General features: G+C 37.8%; 1 protein-coding gene across 11 annotated transcripts in view; it reads right to left on the minus strand.

The window, feature by feature from the left end:
- PPFIA2 (PPFI scaffold protein A2) overlaps positions 1-14,885 on the minus strand; it is a 455,338-nt gene that overhangs the window by 33,206 nt on the left and 407,247 nt on the right. For all 11 annotated transcript variants that reach the window (XM_089652248.1, XM_089652279.1, XM_089652271.1 and 8 more), the window contains 4 exons: positions 10,363-10,444; positions 8,854-9,054; positions 8,197-8,259; positions 5,133-5,162 (listed from right to left, as the gene is read on the minus strand). In XM_089652248.1, coding sequence (XP_089508374.1) covers positions 5,133-5,162; positions 8,197-8,259; positions 8,854-9,054; positions 10,363-10,444 — 376 coding nt within the window. The remainder of the gene's footprint in view (positions 1-5,132; positions 5,163-8,196; positions 8,260-8,853; positions 9,055-10,362; positions 10,445-14,885) is intronic.

Genomic DNA, 14,885 nt, shown 5'->3' on the forward strand with positions numbered 1-14,885 from the left:
CTAATAACGTTTTTATTTTTATTTTTCCAGTATTCTTTGCAAAGTGTATTTTTACCATATTCACTAACATTATGCAAAATTCCCTTGCAAAGTGAACAGTCTAGTTGCCTTTACTAAATGAACCCTGCATATAGCCAAACAGTATCAGCATGAAGCTCCAACCTGTGTTATATAAAACAAAATATCCCACTACTTAATAATTTTGGACAAGCAGGTGGAACACAGCCTGGCAATACAGGAATCACACTGTCTCATGCCACCTATAAAGACCAAGAAAAAATAGAAATATTCCCCTGGAACTTTATATGGCAAAAACACAATGCATATACAAAAGTATAAAACAGTAATGGTTATTACAAAAAATTATTGCAATAAAAAGAATCAAAAGATTTGATGAAGTGAATTACAATACAATGGTTCATAGTTCACATACAGAGCATACACAGTGTGCATAGGACCTGACAGTCTGTAATACATCAACTGAAAAATGGGCTAGCAGCCCAAAAGAACTTGTACAGTGATAGTGTCCAGATAAATCCGACACGTTTCAGAACTCATGTTTCCTTATTCAGGAAAACAATATGTCAGGTCTAAAACATAACAACGTATCAATAAGTGTGAACAACATAATATATGATAACACTTACAAACTGCACCACATCAAGTAATGGATGACATAGATTCCAAAAAAACTTGAATGAGGATGCTCTCTGAATGACACGTTAGGGATAGGACAGGCAGAGACACCCCAATAGACCATCCACCATCAAGGACCACATTACAGCATCCAATAAGGGGATCTATCGAGTATAATAGAAGCCATGAATAAAGAAAATCTCCTGTTTGTTATTTAGCACAAAGGGGTAGTTTAATATATAGCTCGAACACATGGATTTTTGATATAGGGGCTCAATTAAAGTATGTAATATAACAGTGTAATCAATAGCCCAGTGAGTCCGACCCAGGTAAAGGTAGCAAGAGAAACGTACAATTACTTTTCTGGATGTTCGCCTCCATAGATCTGTTGATGGCCAATTGATGAGTGAACCAACATCACTGAATACCATATTGCATGCAACTAGCTTCCATCCTATTCCTTATAGTCAATACCTTTGTGCCAAACGCAATTGTTCTAATGATATACTATTTAAAAAGGAAGCTAATGTGTTGAGACAACACCTAATGGAACGTGGTTATACCAACTCCTGTCTGAAAAGAGCCTGCAAAAGAGCCTGTCTATCCACACGTCATGATCTTCATTTTTCTACTAAAGCAAAAAAACGTGATGACAACATACATGTTGTCACTTGGTACTCCACACAGCATATGCAAATCAGACAGATTGTACAGAAATATTGGCATTTGCTTACCGTTGACCCTGTTGTGGCCCCCTATGTGCCTGCTGTGCCAGCCATCACCTACAGGAGGGTGCCCTCGGTGGGTGGCCAGCTTGTTCACAGTGAGTACAGGGAAGCCAACAGAGGAGACTCATGTAAAACATGGGGACTTTTCCCTGTGGGTCTTGTTCCTATTGCAAGTTCATGGACACACATCTGCATATTCAACTTCCCAACAATCAAACCTTTTTTCTGAGACATTATGTCAATCGCAAGACTTTAGGGGTTGTTTACTTTTTATTCTGCAAATGTGGGTGCTTCTATGTTGGTAAGACCAAGCTGCCCTTTTGGCGCAGAGTCCACAGACACGTCAACAGCATGCGCAAGAGTGACCCTGAGCTTCCTTTGGGTTGACATGTGGCATCTGTTCATGGGGGCATTTTTCCACAAATAAATTTTTTAGGGCTAGACCGTATCAAGACCCTCCTACAGCAGGAACTAAGGTGGATTTACCAACTCAATGCCACTAATTCACCTGGCCTTAATGAGGCCTTCAATTTCAAACCATTTTTGCCTGGTTTAGACTCTGGGGGTTGTGAAAAAGATCTGTACAGTTTCTATTTTATTCCACTTATTTTGCTATTCACGTATCATATATTTCTTTGCAAATTTTATGCATTTTCTCTGATGTTCTCCTTTTCCATTCAAGTATTATTTTGTATGTACTACTTGTGCCATTAATACGTATTATGAACTTTATAAGGTGTATGCTCCCACTGACAGTCAGAGGGTGGCCCAGTAGGGGGCGCCGGCGGTGATACTGTCCACCACCCGACGTGCCCAGGCCCCCTTGGTGTACTATCCGGGGGGGTCTTATGTTATCCTTTGTATACCATTAAGTTATCACATAAAAGAGGTGACTTCAAAATGTTGCTACTGAGAAAAGAAAAGAGTTGGAATTTTAAGCTAGGAACCATGACACCCCAAGGATTAGTATACCCTGTGGAGATCTGGATATCAGCGTGCATAGCCCAGCAACAGCACTAAAAGCCCATCTTTATGAAGCCACAGCATACCGTGTGGAGGACTGGACACCAGCGAGCAAAGCCTGGCACGAGTACAGACCAATACATCAGAGTGGTGAGAGCCCTCGGGCATACTGCAAGTGATTGTATATCGATACCTATGCCACTATTTCAGTTTAATTCTTGGGTTTATTGTCTGTGGCTCCATCATTGTGTTAGTGGCATGCTCCATCCATATATTGCATTAATTCATGAGTTATGCTCCCTGTGCCCACTGGAGTGTAATCCCAATATAGAAGGGTATTGGCTGCATATGGTCATAATTGAGTGATAGCTTCACCCTATGGCTGGCCTTCTGACTATTGAGTCATACTACATGTTTGTTCAGCCTGCCTTGTCCATCTAGCTTTTTTTTACTGTGGACTAACCCTATCCCTCACAGGTTGGGGCACCTACTCGCATATCATGTTCCGCTGCAACAACAGACTTTCTATATGCAACTTATGCTGTAAATGACAGCGAAGCTTCAAAGGATATTTACCCTTATAGGGACTTTGGTGTACCTGCATTACGGAATACTTGGCAACCCATTGGGGTCTGGCCATCATCCTTTGGAGGTGGTTAGTTCCATCACTCACTGAGTGGTCAGGCTTGTTATTTAAGGTGATAACATTATCTAGCCTTATTTTAATGGTGATTGGAGGACGGCTGGTCACTCTGACCGATTTTATAAAATTTTGATCTCAATAAAGCTGTATGGTTTGGTTACACTGCATTTGGTCATCCTTTAAAGCCTATGTAAGGGTGGCCCCTTTGGTACACTATAAGTCTTTTCTTCTATTCATGATTATGGCTTTGGAGTAGCACTGCAAAATATATGGTGAGTTGGTGACCTATGACCAATAACTTTAGGTTGAGATCTTCCCTAAGGTGGATACATATCCTTGTATAGTACCCATTTTATCTCTTATGCTATCTGGCCTCGGCCTTGGGTATCTGCAGTTTACACTCCCCACATGTGGGGTCAGTATGCCTTGGGTTTCTGGGCTGCTGGGTGGATGGGCAGTGCCCTGTGGAAGGCTGTGGCCAGGTCAGCATGTGTGTGGCCCTGCATGTGTGTGGAATCATGACGCTTGCACATGGCGTCAGTGCACGGGTGGGCAGGAACCGTGCTCACGGGGTCAGGGAACCACTAGTTGCGGCCTTGGTGCTGCCTTGTGCAGCAACATAGGGGGAGAATTCAAACACTTAATTATTAATTACATTTGGCGCCAAACATGGTTAGCTGGTCATTGGCTTGTCAGCATTGGATTACTGCTATTTATACTAGCCCCTTTGCATTCTCATTTCTCTTGGATGATCTTTAGGAGGCGCCACGTGATAATACAGAGGTACCATTGGTGAGCACTATATAATATTTTAATATTATTTTATGTTCTCCTTCTAGTGGGGTGAGTTTAATTATACAGTATAGGCTCACATACAAGTTTTTTGCTACCTTTACCTGGGTTGGACTTATTACACTGTTATATTACACACTTTAATTGAGCCCCTATATCCATGTGTTCGAGCTATATATTATACTACTCCTTTGTGCTAAAAAACAAACAGGAGATTTTCTTTATTTATGGCTTTTATTATACTCAATATATCCCCGTATTGGCTGCTGTAATGTGGTCCTTGCTAGTGGATGGTCCATCGAGGCATCCCTGCCTGCCCTGGCGTGTCATTCGGAGAGCATCCTCATTCAATTTTTTATGAATATTTGTCATCCATTATTCGATGTGGTGCAGTTTGTAAGTGTTTGAGTAATCAGCTTTTTCTCACATATTTTCAAAGTGATATCATGTATTATGTTGTTTACACTTATCTGATACGTTGTTATGTTTTAGACCTGACATATTTTTTTGCTTGAAGAAGGAAGCATACGTTCTGAAACACTGGACAAAATCACTGTACAAGTTCTTTTGGGCTGCTAGCCCATTTGTCAGTTGATGTATTACAGACTGTCAGGTCCTATACACATTGTGAATGCTCTGTATGTGAACTATGAACCATTGTATTGAAAGTCACTTCATCAAATCTTTTGATTCTTCTTATCGCAATAATTTTTTGCAATAAACAGTACTGTTTTATACTTTTGTATACTCACTGTGTTTTTTGCATATAAAGTCCCAGGGGAATATTTCTACTTTTTCTTGGTCTTTATATATTGGGATGTTGGCAAAAACAGTCTAAATGGTGGGAAATGTTACCATATTCTTCATTTTTCCATGCTGCCTATATAAGATTTTTTCAGCTGCATAACTTCTATTCCTTTGTAGTCTTGGTTGCTTGATTGCTTTTGGTTGTACTCCTGACCATCAACCAATCACTGTAGCTGGGATAGGTAGGAGTAGGCAGAGTGACAGTGTTTCAGCTAGGAAAAGATTAGTGTCTTTGATCCAGTAGGTGAATGGAGGAGAAAAACCACTGGAAGGGGAAGTGGACATAAGTGGGCCAGTAAAAGTAAGGGGACATGTGGATGTTCCTCAATGAGAGGTATACAGACAGGAAAAAGAAAAATTGACCTAGAACTATATAAAAATCAAAATAAATCAATGGACTTCAGTATCCAAATTTATGGTCCTCAGTTGGAAATTATTAAAATGACAAGCTGCTACTGCATATATTTTTCAATATCATCCTGATCTGTCATTAAATATAGCCCACAGTGTCTTCATTGATATTGGTTTTTGAAAATGTGAGCATGCAGCAATAGTGCTCTTACCTGTGCCCAGCTACCTTCTTCTGATTCTTTCTACATGATCAGCAAGAAAAACGAACATGAAAACACATACAAAAATAGAAGCAGATCAGTAAACAAATTATATTCCATATAACAGAAAATATCTAATATTCAGAGCATAAATATAGATTGATGTTATATTTGCTTGTCTAATGAAGTGGTTGCTGTATTTTGTTTTTCTTTAGAGGCAATTTGCACAAACTTATTGTGGTAATCATGTAACTTGTGTTATTATGTTTTGGAACCATTCATTTTTGAATTGGCACCCCAATGTACCCCACCACCCAACATGATGCACCACATCATATGGCAGTGCGTTGGGCTGCACTACTCAAAAAGCACCACATCCAAGTTTCAGCTTGCAAGGATGCATTGCAAGCCCTTTCATTTCAAAGGGCTGTCTTAACATAATGTGCATTAACACACTGTAAGCGGACACTTAACCACTTCATGTCTGGACACTTTCACCCCCTTCCAGTCCAGGCCAATTTTCAGCTTTCAACACTATCACACTGTGAGTGACAATTACTTAGTCATGCAACACTGTACTCATATGACATATTTATAATTTTTTTGAGACAGAGTTTTCTTTTGGTGGTTTTTGATCACCGGAGCCAGTCTATGGGTGCAATGACACCAGGAACAGTCCATTCACAAGATTACTAGCGTGCAGGGAAGCAGGAGCATATATGTAATACATACAGTTGTGTTCAAAATAATAGCAGTGTGTTGAAAAAAGTGAACAAAGCTCAAAATCCTTCTAATAGCTTTTATTTCCATACACACAAATGCATTGGGAACACTATACATTCTATTCCAAATCAAAACATGAAGAAAAATATATCAAATTTGTGTTGTTCCTCTAAATAAATTGAAGAAAATGAATATTAGACTGTTCAAAAAAATAGCAGTGTTTGTATTCTTCTTTACAAACTCAAACATTCACTATATAAACTGAAAAATGTTTGAAGATTTTGCTTTCCTTTGAATCACTTAATTAATATTTACAGGTGAAACTCGAAAAATTAGAATATCGTGCAACAGTTCATTTATTTCAGTAATGCAACTTAAAAGATGAAACTAATATATGAGATAGACTCATTACATGCAAAGCAAGATAGTTCAAGCCGTGATTTGTCATAATTGTGATGATTATGGCTTACAGCTCATGAAAACCCCAAATCCACAATCTCAGAAAATTAGAATATTGTGAAAAGGTGCAATATTCTAGGCTCAAAGTGTCCCACTCTAATCAGCTAATTAAGCCATAACACCTGCAAAGGGTTCCTGAGCCTTTAAATGGTCTCTCAGTCTGGTTCAGTAGGAATCACAATCATGGGAAAGACAACGTACCTTGATTAAAAAGTTGATTGGATTGAAGAGGGGAAAAAATATAAAGAAGTGCAGAAAATGATATTCTGCTCAGCTAAAATGATTGCAAATGCTTTAAAATGGCAACCAAAACCTGAAAGATGTGGAAGAAAGCGAAAAACTACCATTCGATAGAAGAATAGCCAAAATGGCAAGGACTCGGCTAACAATCAGCTCCAGGAAGATCAAAGAAGGCCTAAAGTTACCTGTGAGTACTGTTACAATTAGAAGATGCCTATGTGAAGCCAAGCTATCTGCAAAAAGTCCCCACAAAGTCCCACTGTTGAAAAAAAGACGTGCTGAAGAGGTTACAATTTGCCAAAGAGCACATTGACTGGCCTAAAAAGAAATGGCGCAACATTTTGTGGACTGATGAAAGTAAGATTGTTCTTTTTGGGTCTAGTGGCCGGAGACAGTTTGTCAGATGACCCCCAAACACTGAATTCAAGCCACAGTACACTGTGAAGACAGTGAAGCATGGTTGCGCAAGCATCATGATATGGGGATGTTTCTCATACTACGGTGTTGGGCCTATTTATCGCATACCAGGGATCATGGATCAGTTTGAATACATCAGAATACTTGTAGAGGTCATGCTGCCTTATGCTGAAGAGGAAATGCCCTTGAAATGGGTGTTCCAACAAGACAACGACCCCAAACACACCAGTAAACGTGGAACATCTTGGTTCCAGACCAACAAGATTGACGTTATGGAGTGGCCAGCCAAATCCCCGGATCTTAATCCAATAGAAAACTTGTGGGGTGACATCAAAAATGCAGTTTCTGAGGCAAAACCAAGAAATAGAGAAGAACTGTGGAATGTAGTCCAATCATCCTGGGCTTGAATACCTGTTCACAAGTGCCAGAAGTTGGTTGACTCCATGCAACACAGATGTACAGCAGTTCTCAGAAACAGTGCTTATACAACTAAATATTAATTAAGTGATTCAAAGGAAAACAAAACCTTCAAACATTTTTCAGTTTATATAGTGAATGTTTGAGTTTGTAAAGAAGAATACAAACACTGCTATTTTTTTGAACAGTCTAATATTCACTTGTCTTCAATTTTTTTTAGAGGAACAACACAAATTTGATATATTTTTCTTCATGTTTTGATTTGGAATAGAATGTGTAGTGTTCCCAATGCATTTGTGTGTATGGAAATAAAAGCTATTAGAAGGATTTTGAGCTTTATTCACTTTTTTCAACACACTGCTATTATTTTGAACACAACTGTGTGTGTATATATATATATATATATATATATATATATATATATATATACATTTTTTTTTTCTTTAAATGTTTACATGCATTTCTCCAGTACCTACATACTGTACACTGAGATACTATATAATATTTAAAAAAAGGGAAGTGAAATTTAATTTTTGGTTTCATTTGAAAATGTGCACACGAAACAAAAGGTAGAATTTGATCAATGATCAACACCATTTTTCTTGTTTTTTTTTAAACATTTTCTGTGCAGGGGCTAGCTGTCCATCTACATATGTGGAATGGCAATGGTGTTTCTTTTATGATGCCACTTCCTTTAAAAATGTAAATGAGCAACATAGGTAATTATTGGCTTGAAATCCCTTGGTTATACTATAAGCCACTCAAATTTATTTGAAATTGTATGGCTGACATTGAAAATAAATGCGATGTAATAACTTACCGTTTTGGCAGGCGCTGTTAGAGTTTCCATTTCCTCATGGGTCACCCATACATTACCAGATGGCTAATGAGAGGGCCCATGGAAGAGCAGGTTGAGATCCACGTCAGGTAAGCAGCATTAAAGAAGAAAGTCAGCAGCACTGTTAACAGTGTAATAACATCACAGTCAGTAGATATGCTAAATGGTCATTTAGATCCCCCATGAGCTATATTGTAAAAACAGAAATAGAGTCCATTTACATATACCTGTGAATGAAGAATGTTTACTAAATAACATAGTAAAACTGAGCTCCATTCCATAGTTGTACTACACAATATAAAGTTCCTTATAAAGCATTACTGAGCTTATTTGGAAAGGATGTTCAGCAGTGACACATAGCTGTCAAATCGTACAGTATATTTTACAGACCAATTTCTTATGTACATGGTGTTTTTTCTCAATCTCCTTTCACATTCATTAAAAGCTCATTTATAGGAAAACACAATCATGTAACCTAGTCATACAAAAGATTAAAAAGATTCATGCACTATAAAATGGTCCCATATATAATACATGAATGAAAAAATTTTAGGACAGATGTACAAGTTAATAATGATAATATACTGATGTTCTGTTAATTACTGTGTATACCCAGGGTAAAAGTAGAAGTAGACTCACTGTTCTTGATGTTGGAGGAGCTGAGGGACTTGTAAGTGAGACCATTTCCTGAATAGCAAGGCGAAGTTTCAAGCGATGCAAGGGGTTGCTAATCCCAATTTCTCGCTGAATTTCAGTGTCTGACAATGCAGACATAATGGCACCACTTTTCACATTGGCACGACAAGCTGCAACATACCAGGCTGGCATTCCAAGCCATAACTAGAAAAAAAATGTATTTTGATTTATGACATAATTGCTTCTTATATCTACATTAAAGCTCCTGACCAAGTAAACCTATTTTGTCATTCTTTCCACTTCTCAGCTGTTCCTGCATTAATAATTTAAAGAAGAACTCCAGGATGCAGTATTTATCTAAACTAACCCCTTAAGAAAATTCCATCTCAGTTTTAGAGAACTATAAACCTTGTGTGAATACGGTGCTTTTGGGTTCATATGGCTCCAACTGTACAATGGATGGAATTTTTAAAAACACTTCTGGGTGCCTCCCGCTCTGCAGATCACATCAGGCAGATTCAAAACATACAAAAAGAAATGCAACCTGGCAAGTACAGTATAACAGTTTACATAGTATCATGAATTAAATAAAAGCAATATTTCAGGAAAGTATAAATTTCATTACTTTTTTGGTTGCCTTGTCCAGTCTAAATAGTTTAGATCCATACAGGTAAATAACATGGAAATGTATCTATAAGTATACAGTATGTATAATGTAGATTAAATGTCCCAAAGTCTTTTTTCATAATGTCATAATCCCACAAAACCTCACTTGATCTTGTATAAATCCATTGTTATTCTACTTTCAAAATGAGGGAAAAATGGCATTTTACCATTCTATACCCTAGGATGCCACTTTCCCTGCTGGGTTCACATGAAGTGCAGAATAAAGCTCAAGGTGACCTAAGTTACTGTACTCTGTCCAGCAGCAGGTAAACAGTCTCATGCAGAACTAGGAGTTAACCTGCAGGAGAAACACTTTCATATAGTCTATTATCAGTACAGTATTTGGTCAGTTAATGTGGCTAACATCAACATTAAAGTACATTTTTTTCTTACTTAAAAGTATAAAAACATTTTTTTTTGGTTTTCATTTATTGGAAATATGTATAATATGTATTCGTTCCATTTTAGTTCCCACCTCTGATTTAGAACTAGAAGTACTGTATGGCAGAATTATTAGTTATTTCTAAAGCTGGTTATACAAACTAATTAGAATTAATTTAAAGAGGTGGTCTTACCGCCAAAAAAATACACCTAAAGGTTTACTGTTACATCATAACATGAGTCAAACAGTCGGACCAGGTTTATTGCTCTCCTAAAGTTGGAGAATAACGAGGAAGCACACTACATATTTCAAACAAACTTGAACTGTCGTCTAACGTTTGTTACTCAAGATCTACAATATATAATTCTTAACCACTTACCTTTCCAATCAGCATCCAAAGGTGTCAATATCACTGGGATTAGATTACACAAACATAATATGTAGGAAGCACCATGCTTTCTTACCTCAAGCCATGCTACCACTGTAGGTCCATCCCATTGAGCAAATGGTAGTCCTTTTCTGCGGGCTTCTTCAAGAAGTTCATGTCTGCAAAAGTAAAAATAGATGGCATTTTCATTAAATCAAGGATCTAACCTTTTGGAGATCATACTTCAGTAAACAGAAAAATTATAACTTGATAAGGTTAACTGCATGCTACCTTTACCCTTTTATGCTGACTCGCTAGCTCAGGAACCTTAAGGTATGATTTCACAAAATAACAGTTCATATGCAATGCAGACCATTGCAGAAGGGGCAGGGTGTGCAGCTCCTGCCTCTCAACCAAAATAAAGTAAAGCTCCAGCTAAAACCATTTTATTTTGTAGTTTTTTGCATATTGATTTATGTGTTTTATGGGGATTTTCCTTCACGTCCTGCGTCAAATATAAGTCAGAATAGAGATTAAATTTCCCCTAAGTTTCACCAAAACAGGTTTTCACAATGCTTTTGGAATAGAGGTAAACTGTTATACTTTCTTTCCCAGTGGCAATGGTTAGCATTGATATTAGAACCATTGCAACTTAAGATAGAATGTATTCCTTTACCACTTTATCTGAAAAAAGGTAAAGGAAGGAAAAAGCGTCAATGAGGTCACAGTGGTTGAAAAGCTTTATTCCAGTAATACAAGTGGTTATAAAGGCAGAAGGTTTTTTTTATACCTTAATGCATTCTATCCATTAAGGTAAAAAAGCCTTCAATAGCTGCTCCCCCAGCCCTCCTTAAACATTTACCTGAGCCTGATCTCAATCCAGCGCTGCCACATTTGCAGCAGCTCTTCTCCACACTCTCTCTTCTCACCATTAGTAAGCCATTAGTTCCTGCTGCTGTCAGTCAAATCAACTGAGGAGGGAGTGGAGGATGGGGCCAAGCTGTGCTGTGTGTGACTATGACAGCCTGGCTTGGGATCAAGCCTGCATGAGTGCAATCATAGCAATTCTAAGAAGAGGAGGTTTGGGGCTGCTCTGTGCAATACCTTTGCACAGAGCAGGTAAATATAACATGTTTTTTATTTTCCAGAAAAAAAAGAAGCTTTACAATTAATTTAATTTATTTTAATTTTCCCTGTATTTCTGTAGCATTTTTCCTGTTGTCCTTCCCTTTGCCTTTTTTTCTATTTTAATGAAAGGCCAATGATTAGATTTATATCCACCTTTGGGTTTTGTAGTTTTTCCTCTTTTCTAATTTTTTATTAGGTATGATAGGTTGGAATAGAGGATATATTGTAGAAGTTTTTACCATGGTCATTTTGGAACATGGGGGGGGGGGGGGTTATATTGTCTCATGGACTGGTCTTTTGTATTATGGGAGAGATTTATTTCTTTTTTTTTTTTTTTTTCCTTTCCCTTATCTTCCTTCCCTGCCCCTCTCCCTCCTTTCCCTGTCCCATGAGTAATACTAGGAGTTCCCTTTAAATAAACACTGACACATATGTTGGATCAATTTGTTATGATCAGTGTTATGTATTAGAACATCCTCTAGTGGGAGCACCTTAGCCTCCAAGAGTAAGCCCTTTTGGGTGAAACGTGTTGGATCAGGTGGATGACAGGTGGCAAGCCACTTTTGTGGATTTGTGTTACCAGAATAAAGCATTTTAACCACTGTGATGTCATTGGTGTGTGGCCCTTTCCTTTCTTTCAGTTGTATTATTATAGAGGGAGGTCAGACTCTTGGGCGGGCACTCAATGCAGACCAGAGAACTGAAGAGGAGTGAAGTTTTTTGGAGCAGTGTTATCTTCTGCTGATTTTATTAAAAACTGTTGGCAGAAATTCTATTTTAATTCAGTAAGGTTATATATGAAACCACTTAATATAGGGAGGGTTGCTTTACAAACTTCACAGTTTTCAATTTTCTGGTGACATACCTATTGCATGTAATGACCTAATACGTGTAGATACAATACATAGTCATATACCTGAATACTTATTTCATTTTCTACTCTTGGAATAATGACAGTTGGAGTCTGCTTGCTGATATCACATTAGGGACATTATCTCTTGGTGAATAAATATCTTTGTGTTAAGTAAAAAGGACAAAGCCATCGAGATGTGCTATAGGTTGTAGAGATCAACCTATGTACAGCATTGTACAGTCATCGGGCCTCAAAGAAATTGTAGAGGACAAATATTTTGACAGAAAATAGAAACTGAATTACATCTAAAATTCTTCTAGTACCAAATCCTGGGTACTATTTTCTATCCATTTAATGATGCTTAAATAATGTGCTTATAAAAGTAATTTTGAAAAAGAAGTGTAGAATAGACTCCTGTGGAGATGAAAGCCTTCTCAAACCAACAGGACATATCCATGAACAATTTGAAACTCAATGGGACATGTAGATCATGCTGCAAATCTCAAACCAAATAGCTGTTAATCTAATGAAAAATGTAAGCACAAAGTATCCATGGCTATCTTTGCTGACCTTTTTAAGTCACATCTGACATTAGAAAAGATAAGTAATTTTAGACATACTCAGGCATGAACTGTATTTCCTTACCACAGGAAAGGTTTTGGTATGTGCCCCTAAAACAAATCTGGTCCTTCCTTTCTTGCTCAAAAAAGGAATTTTCTTTCTTCAGTAAAACAATGGAAATGAGGATATGCAAAGTGCAGTAGTCCATGTCAGCAATGGTCTGATTTTATCCTAAGGCCCTCAGAAGTTAGGAGATTGTTTCTGACTGGGCAAGGTACTTCAACCACCAATATTCCATACTTAGGCTTTTTCAATAAAGGAAAATATGAAGTGCTTTTCTTTTCCCACTGTGAAAAAAACCATTGGCCAATTTAAAATAAAGTAATTAATTGTAATTACAGAAAAATCATACCCCATTCCCTATGGCTATGTCACAAACTTCAGAATGTCATAACGAAAAAAAAGCAACAGCTGAAAAGGTATGACCCAAGAAAATATTTCCTGGCTAACCTGATGCATTGCACACATTCAATATTTGTTGTGCAAAGAAGATATGGACACAGGAACACCATTTTTAGGTTATTGGGTACTAGGAATTAAAATACCTTCTCTCCAACAGCAAGGAAAAGAGCAGCACAGGCAGGAAGTAAAGTTGCATATCATTAAGCCTTAGCAAAATATGCTACTGAATAAACTTTTAAAAAAAATGTTTACTTAGCTTTGTTTAGTGGACAATTGTTGTGCTCCTGCAACACACTGCACTAATACTGATTGCAGAATGTTAATCAACCACAAGATGGCAGTGTTCTGTGGTTCATTTATTCAGACTTTATTGAAAAAAAGCCTTGCTGAACTTGTATGGTGGTAGCAGGATCTCTGCACTGTGTAGGGAATGTATGGGGAAGGCCGTGTGGGACTCAAGGGAGGCTGGATTGGGCTGCCTCGCAGAGAAGAAAAGAGGGACTGCAGACATCTGATATCGCTGATGAGCAGGAGAGTCAATCCTGCAAGCAGCCATCACTTCTTAACAGAGAGACTAACACTTACGCTGCAAATGCTTCAAACAGCGTGAGAGAGTTCCATAACCCAGATCAACACAAGCTGCAATTGACTGTAATTTTCAGCTGTTCAGTTCAGTACACTTTATACCACAGATTATTACATTGACACACAGACTGCCTAGCCCATTCAGTACTGTGGCCTACTGCTTTTGTGTCTCCCTATTATCCTAAAACTGCTACATCTCATGCCCCCGTGCAGACAAGATTACACTAGTATCTCATCTCAAGTCTCTTCCAGCTCCAAAGGAACTTGCTTTACTAGACTATTTCACCATCATTAGGAGTTCAACCTCTGCTGAAGTCTGCTTCCACTCCTTTCTTCAATTTTAGCCAATTCTTGCCATCATTATTTGTATTAAGGAGACCTTACCCAATTTCAACACCACTCACAGAGGAATCTTTCTGTTGCTATACCATCTTGAGGAAATCTTGCTCTTACACAAAAAGGGATCTTAACCTTAATGTGCACTGACTAGGGTCCCATCAAACACGCAGAAAATTTGTCACCATTCTTTGATGAGAAAAAGGGTACACTATAACTTATAAAAATAAAGATTCATCTCAAAAGTTAAACCCAGTTCCCAGCTATTGAAAACCCAAAAGTGAGTTAGCCTAGCATCTTGATGGTCCAGTTCAGCTCACTTGGGGAAAGATATTTCAGAAGCTGGAATTGATGTATAAATTCTGATCTTGTAGGACATTTTGGTTTGCTTAAAGTGATACTTTGTGTTATTATTTTGTTAAACCTTTTAGAGTGTTTAATTTCTCATCTACTGTCATTCTTGTTGTGCTTGCACTCTCCATACTACTCTGACCTCAATACAATTAGAATATTTTTTCATCTTAAACCTTGTGTTTATGTTATGGTTCAAAGCCAGGAAGTCTTTCTGGTCAAGGTTTCATGGTGGTGTCAACAAGAGCTGTACTTCCAAAACAGGCTCAGAAAAGACAAGGAACCCAAAAATACTCAAAGGCTCTTAAGGGGTAGCGTTACACTCAGTTATTATTAAAGGAGAA

The sequence above is a fragment of the Staurois parvus genome, unplaced genomic scaffold (assembly GCF_062004578.1).
Source record: "Staurois parvus isolate SC_StPar_1 unplaced genomic scaffold, SC_StPar_1.0 ptg000025l, whole genome shotgun sequence".
In the NCBI taxonomy this organism is placed as follows: domain Eukaryota; kingdom Metazoa; phylum Chordata; class Amphibia; order Anura; family Ranidae; genus Staurois; species Staurois parvus.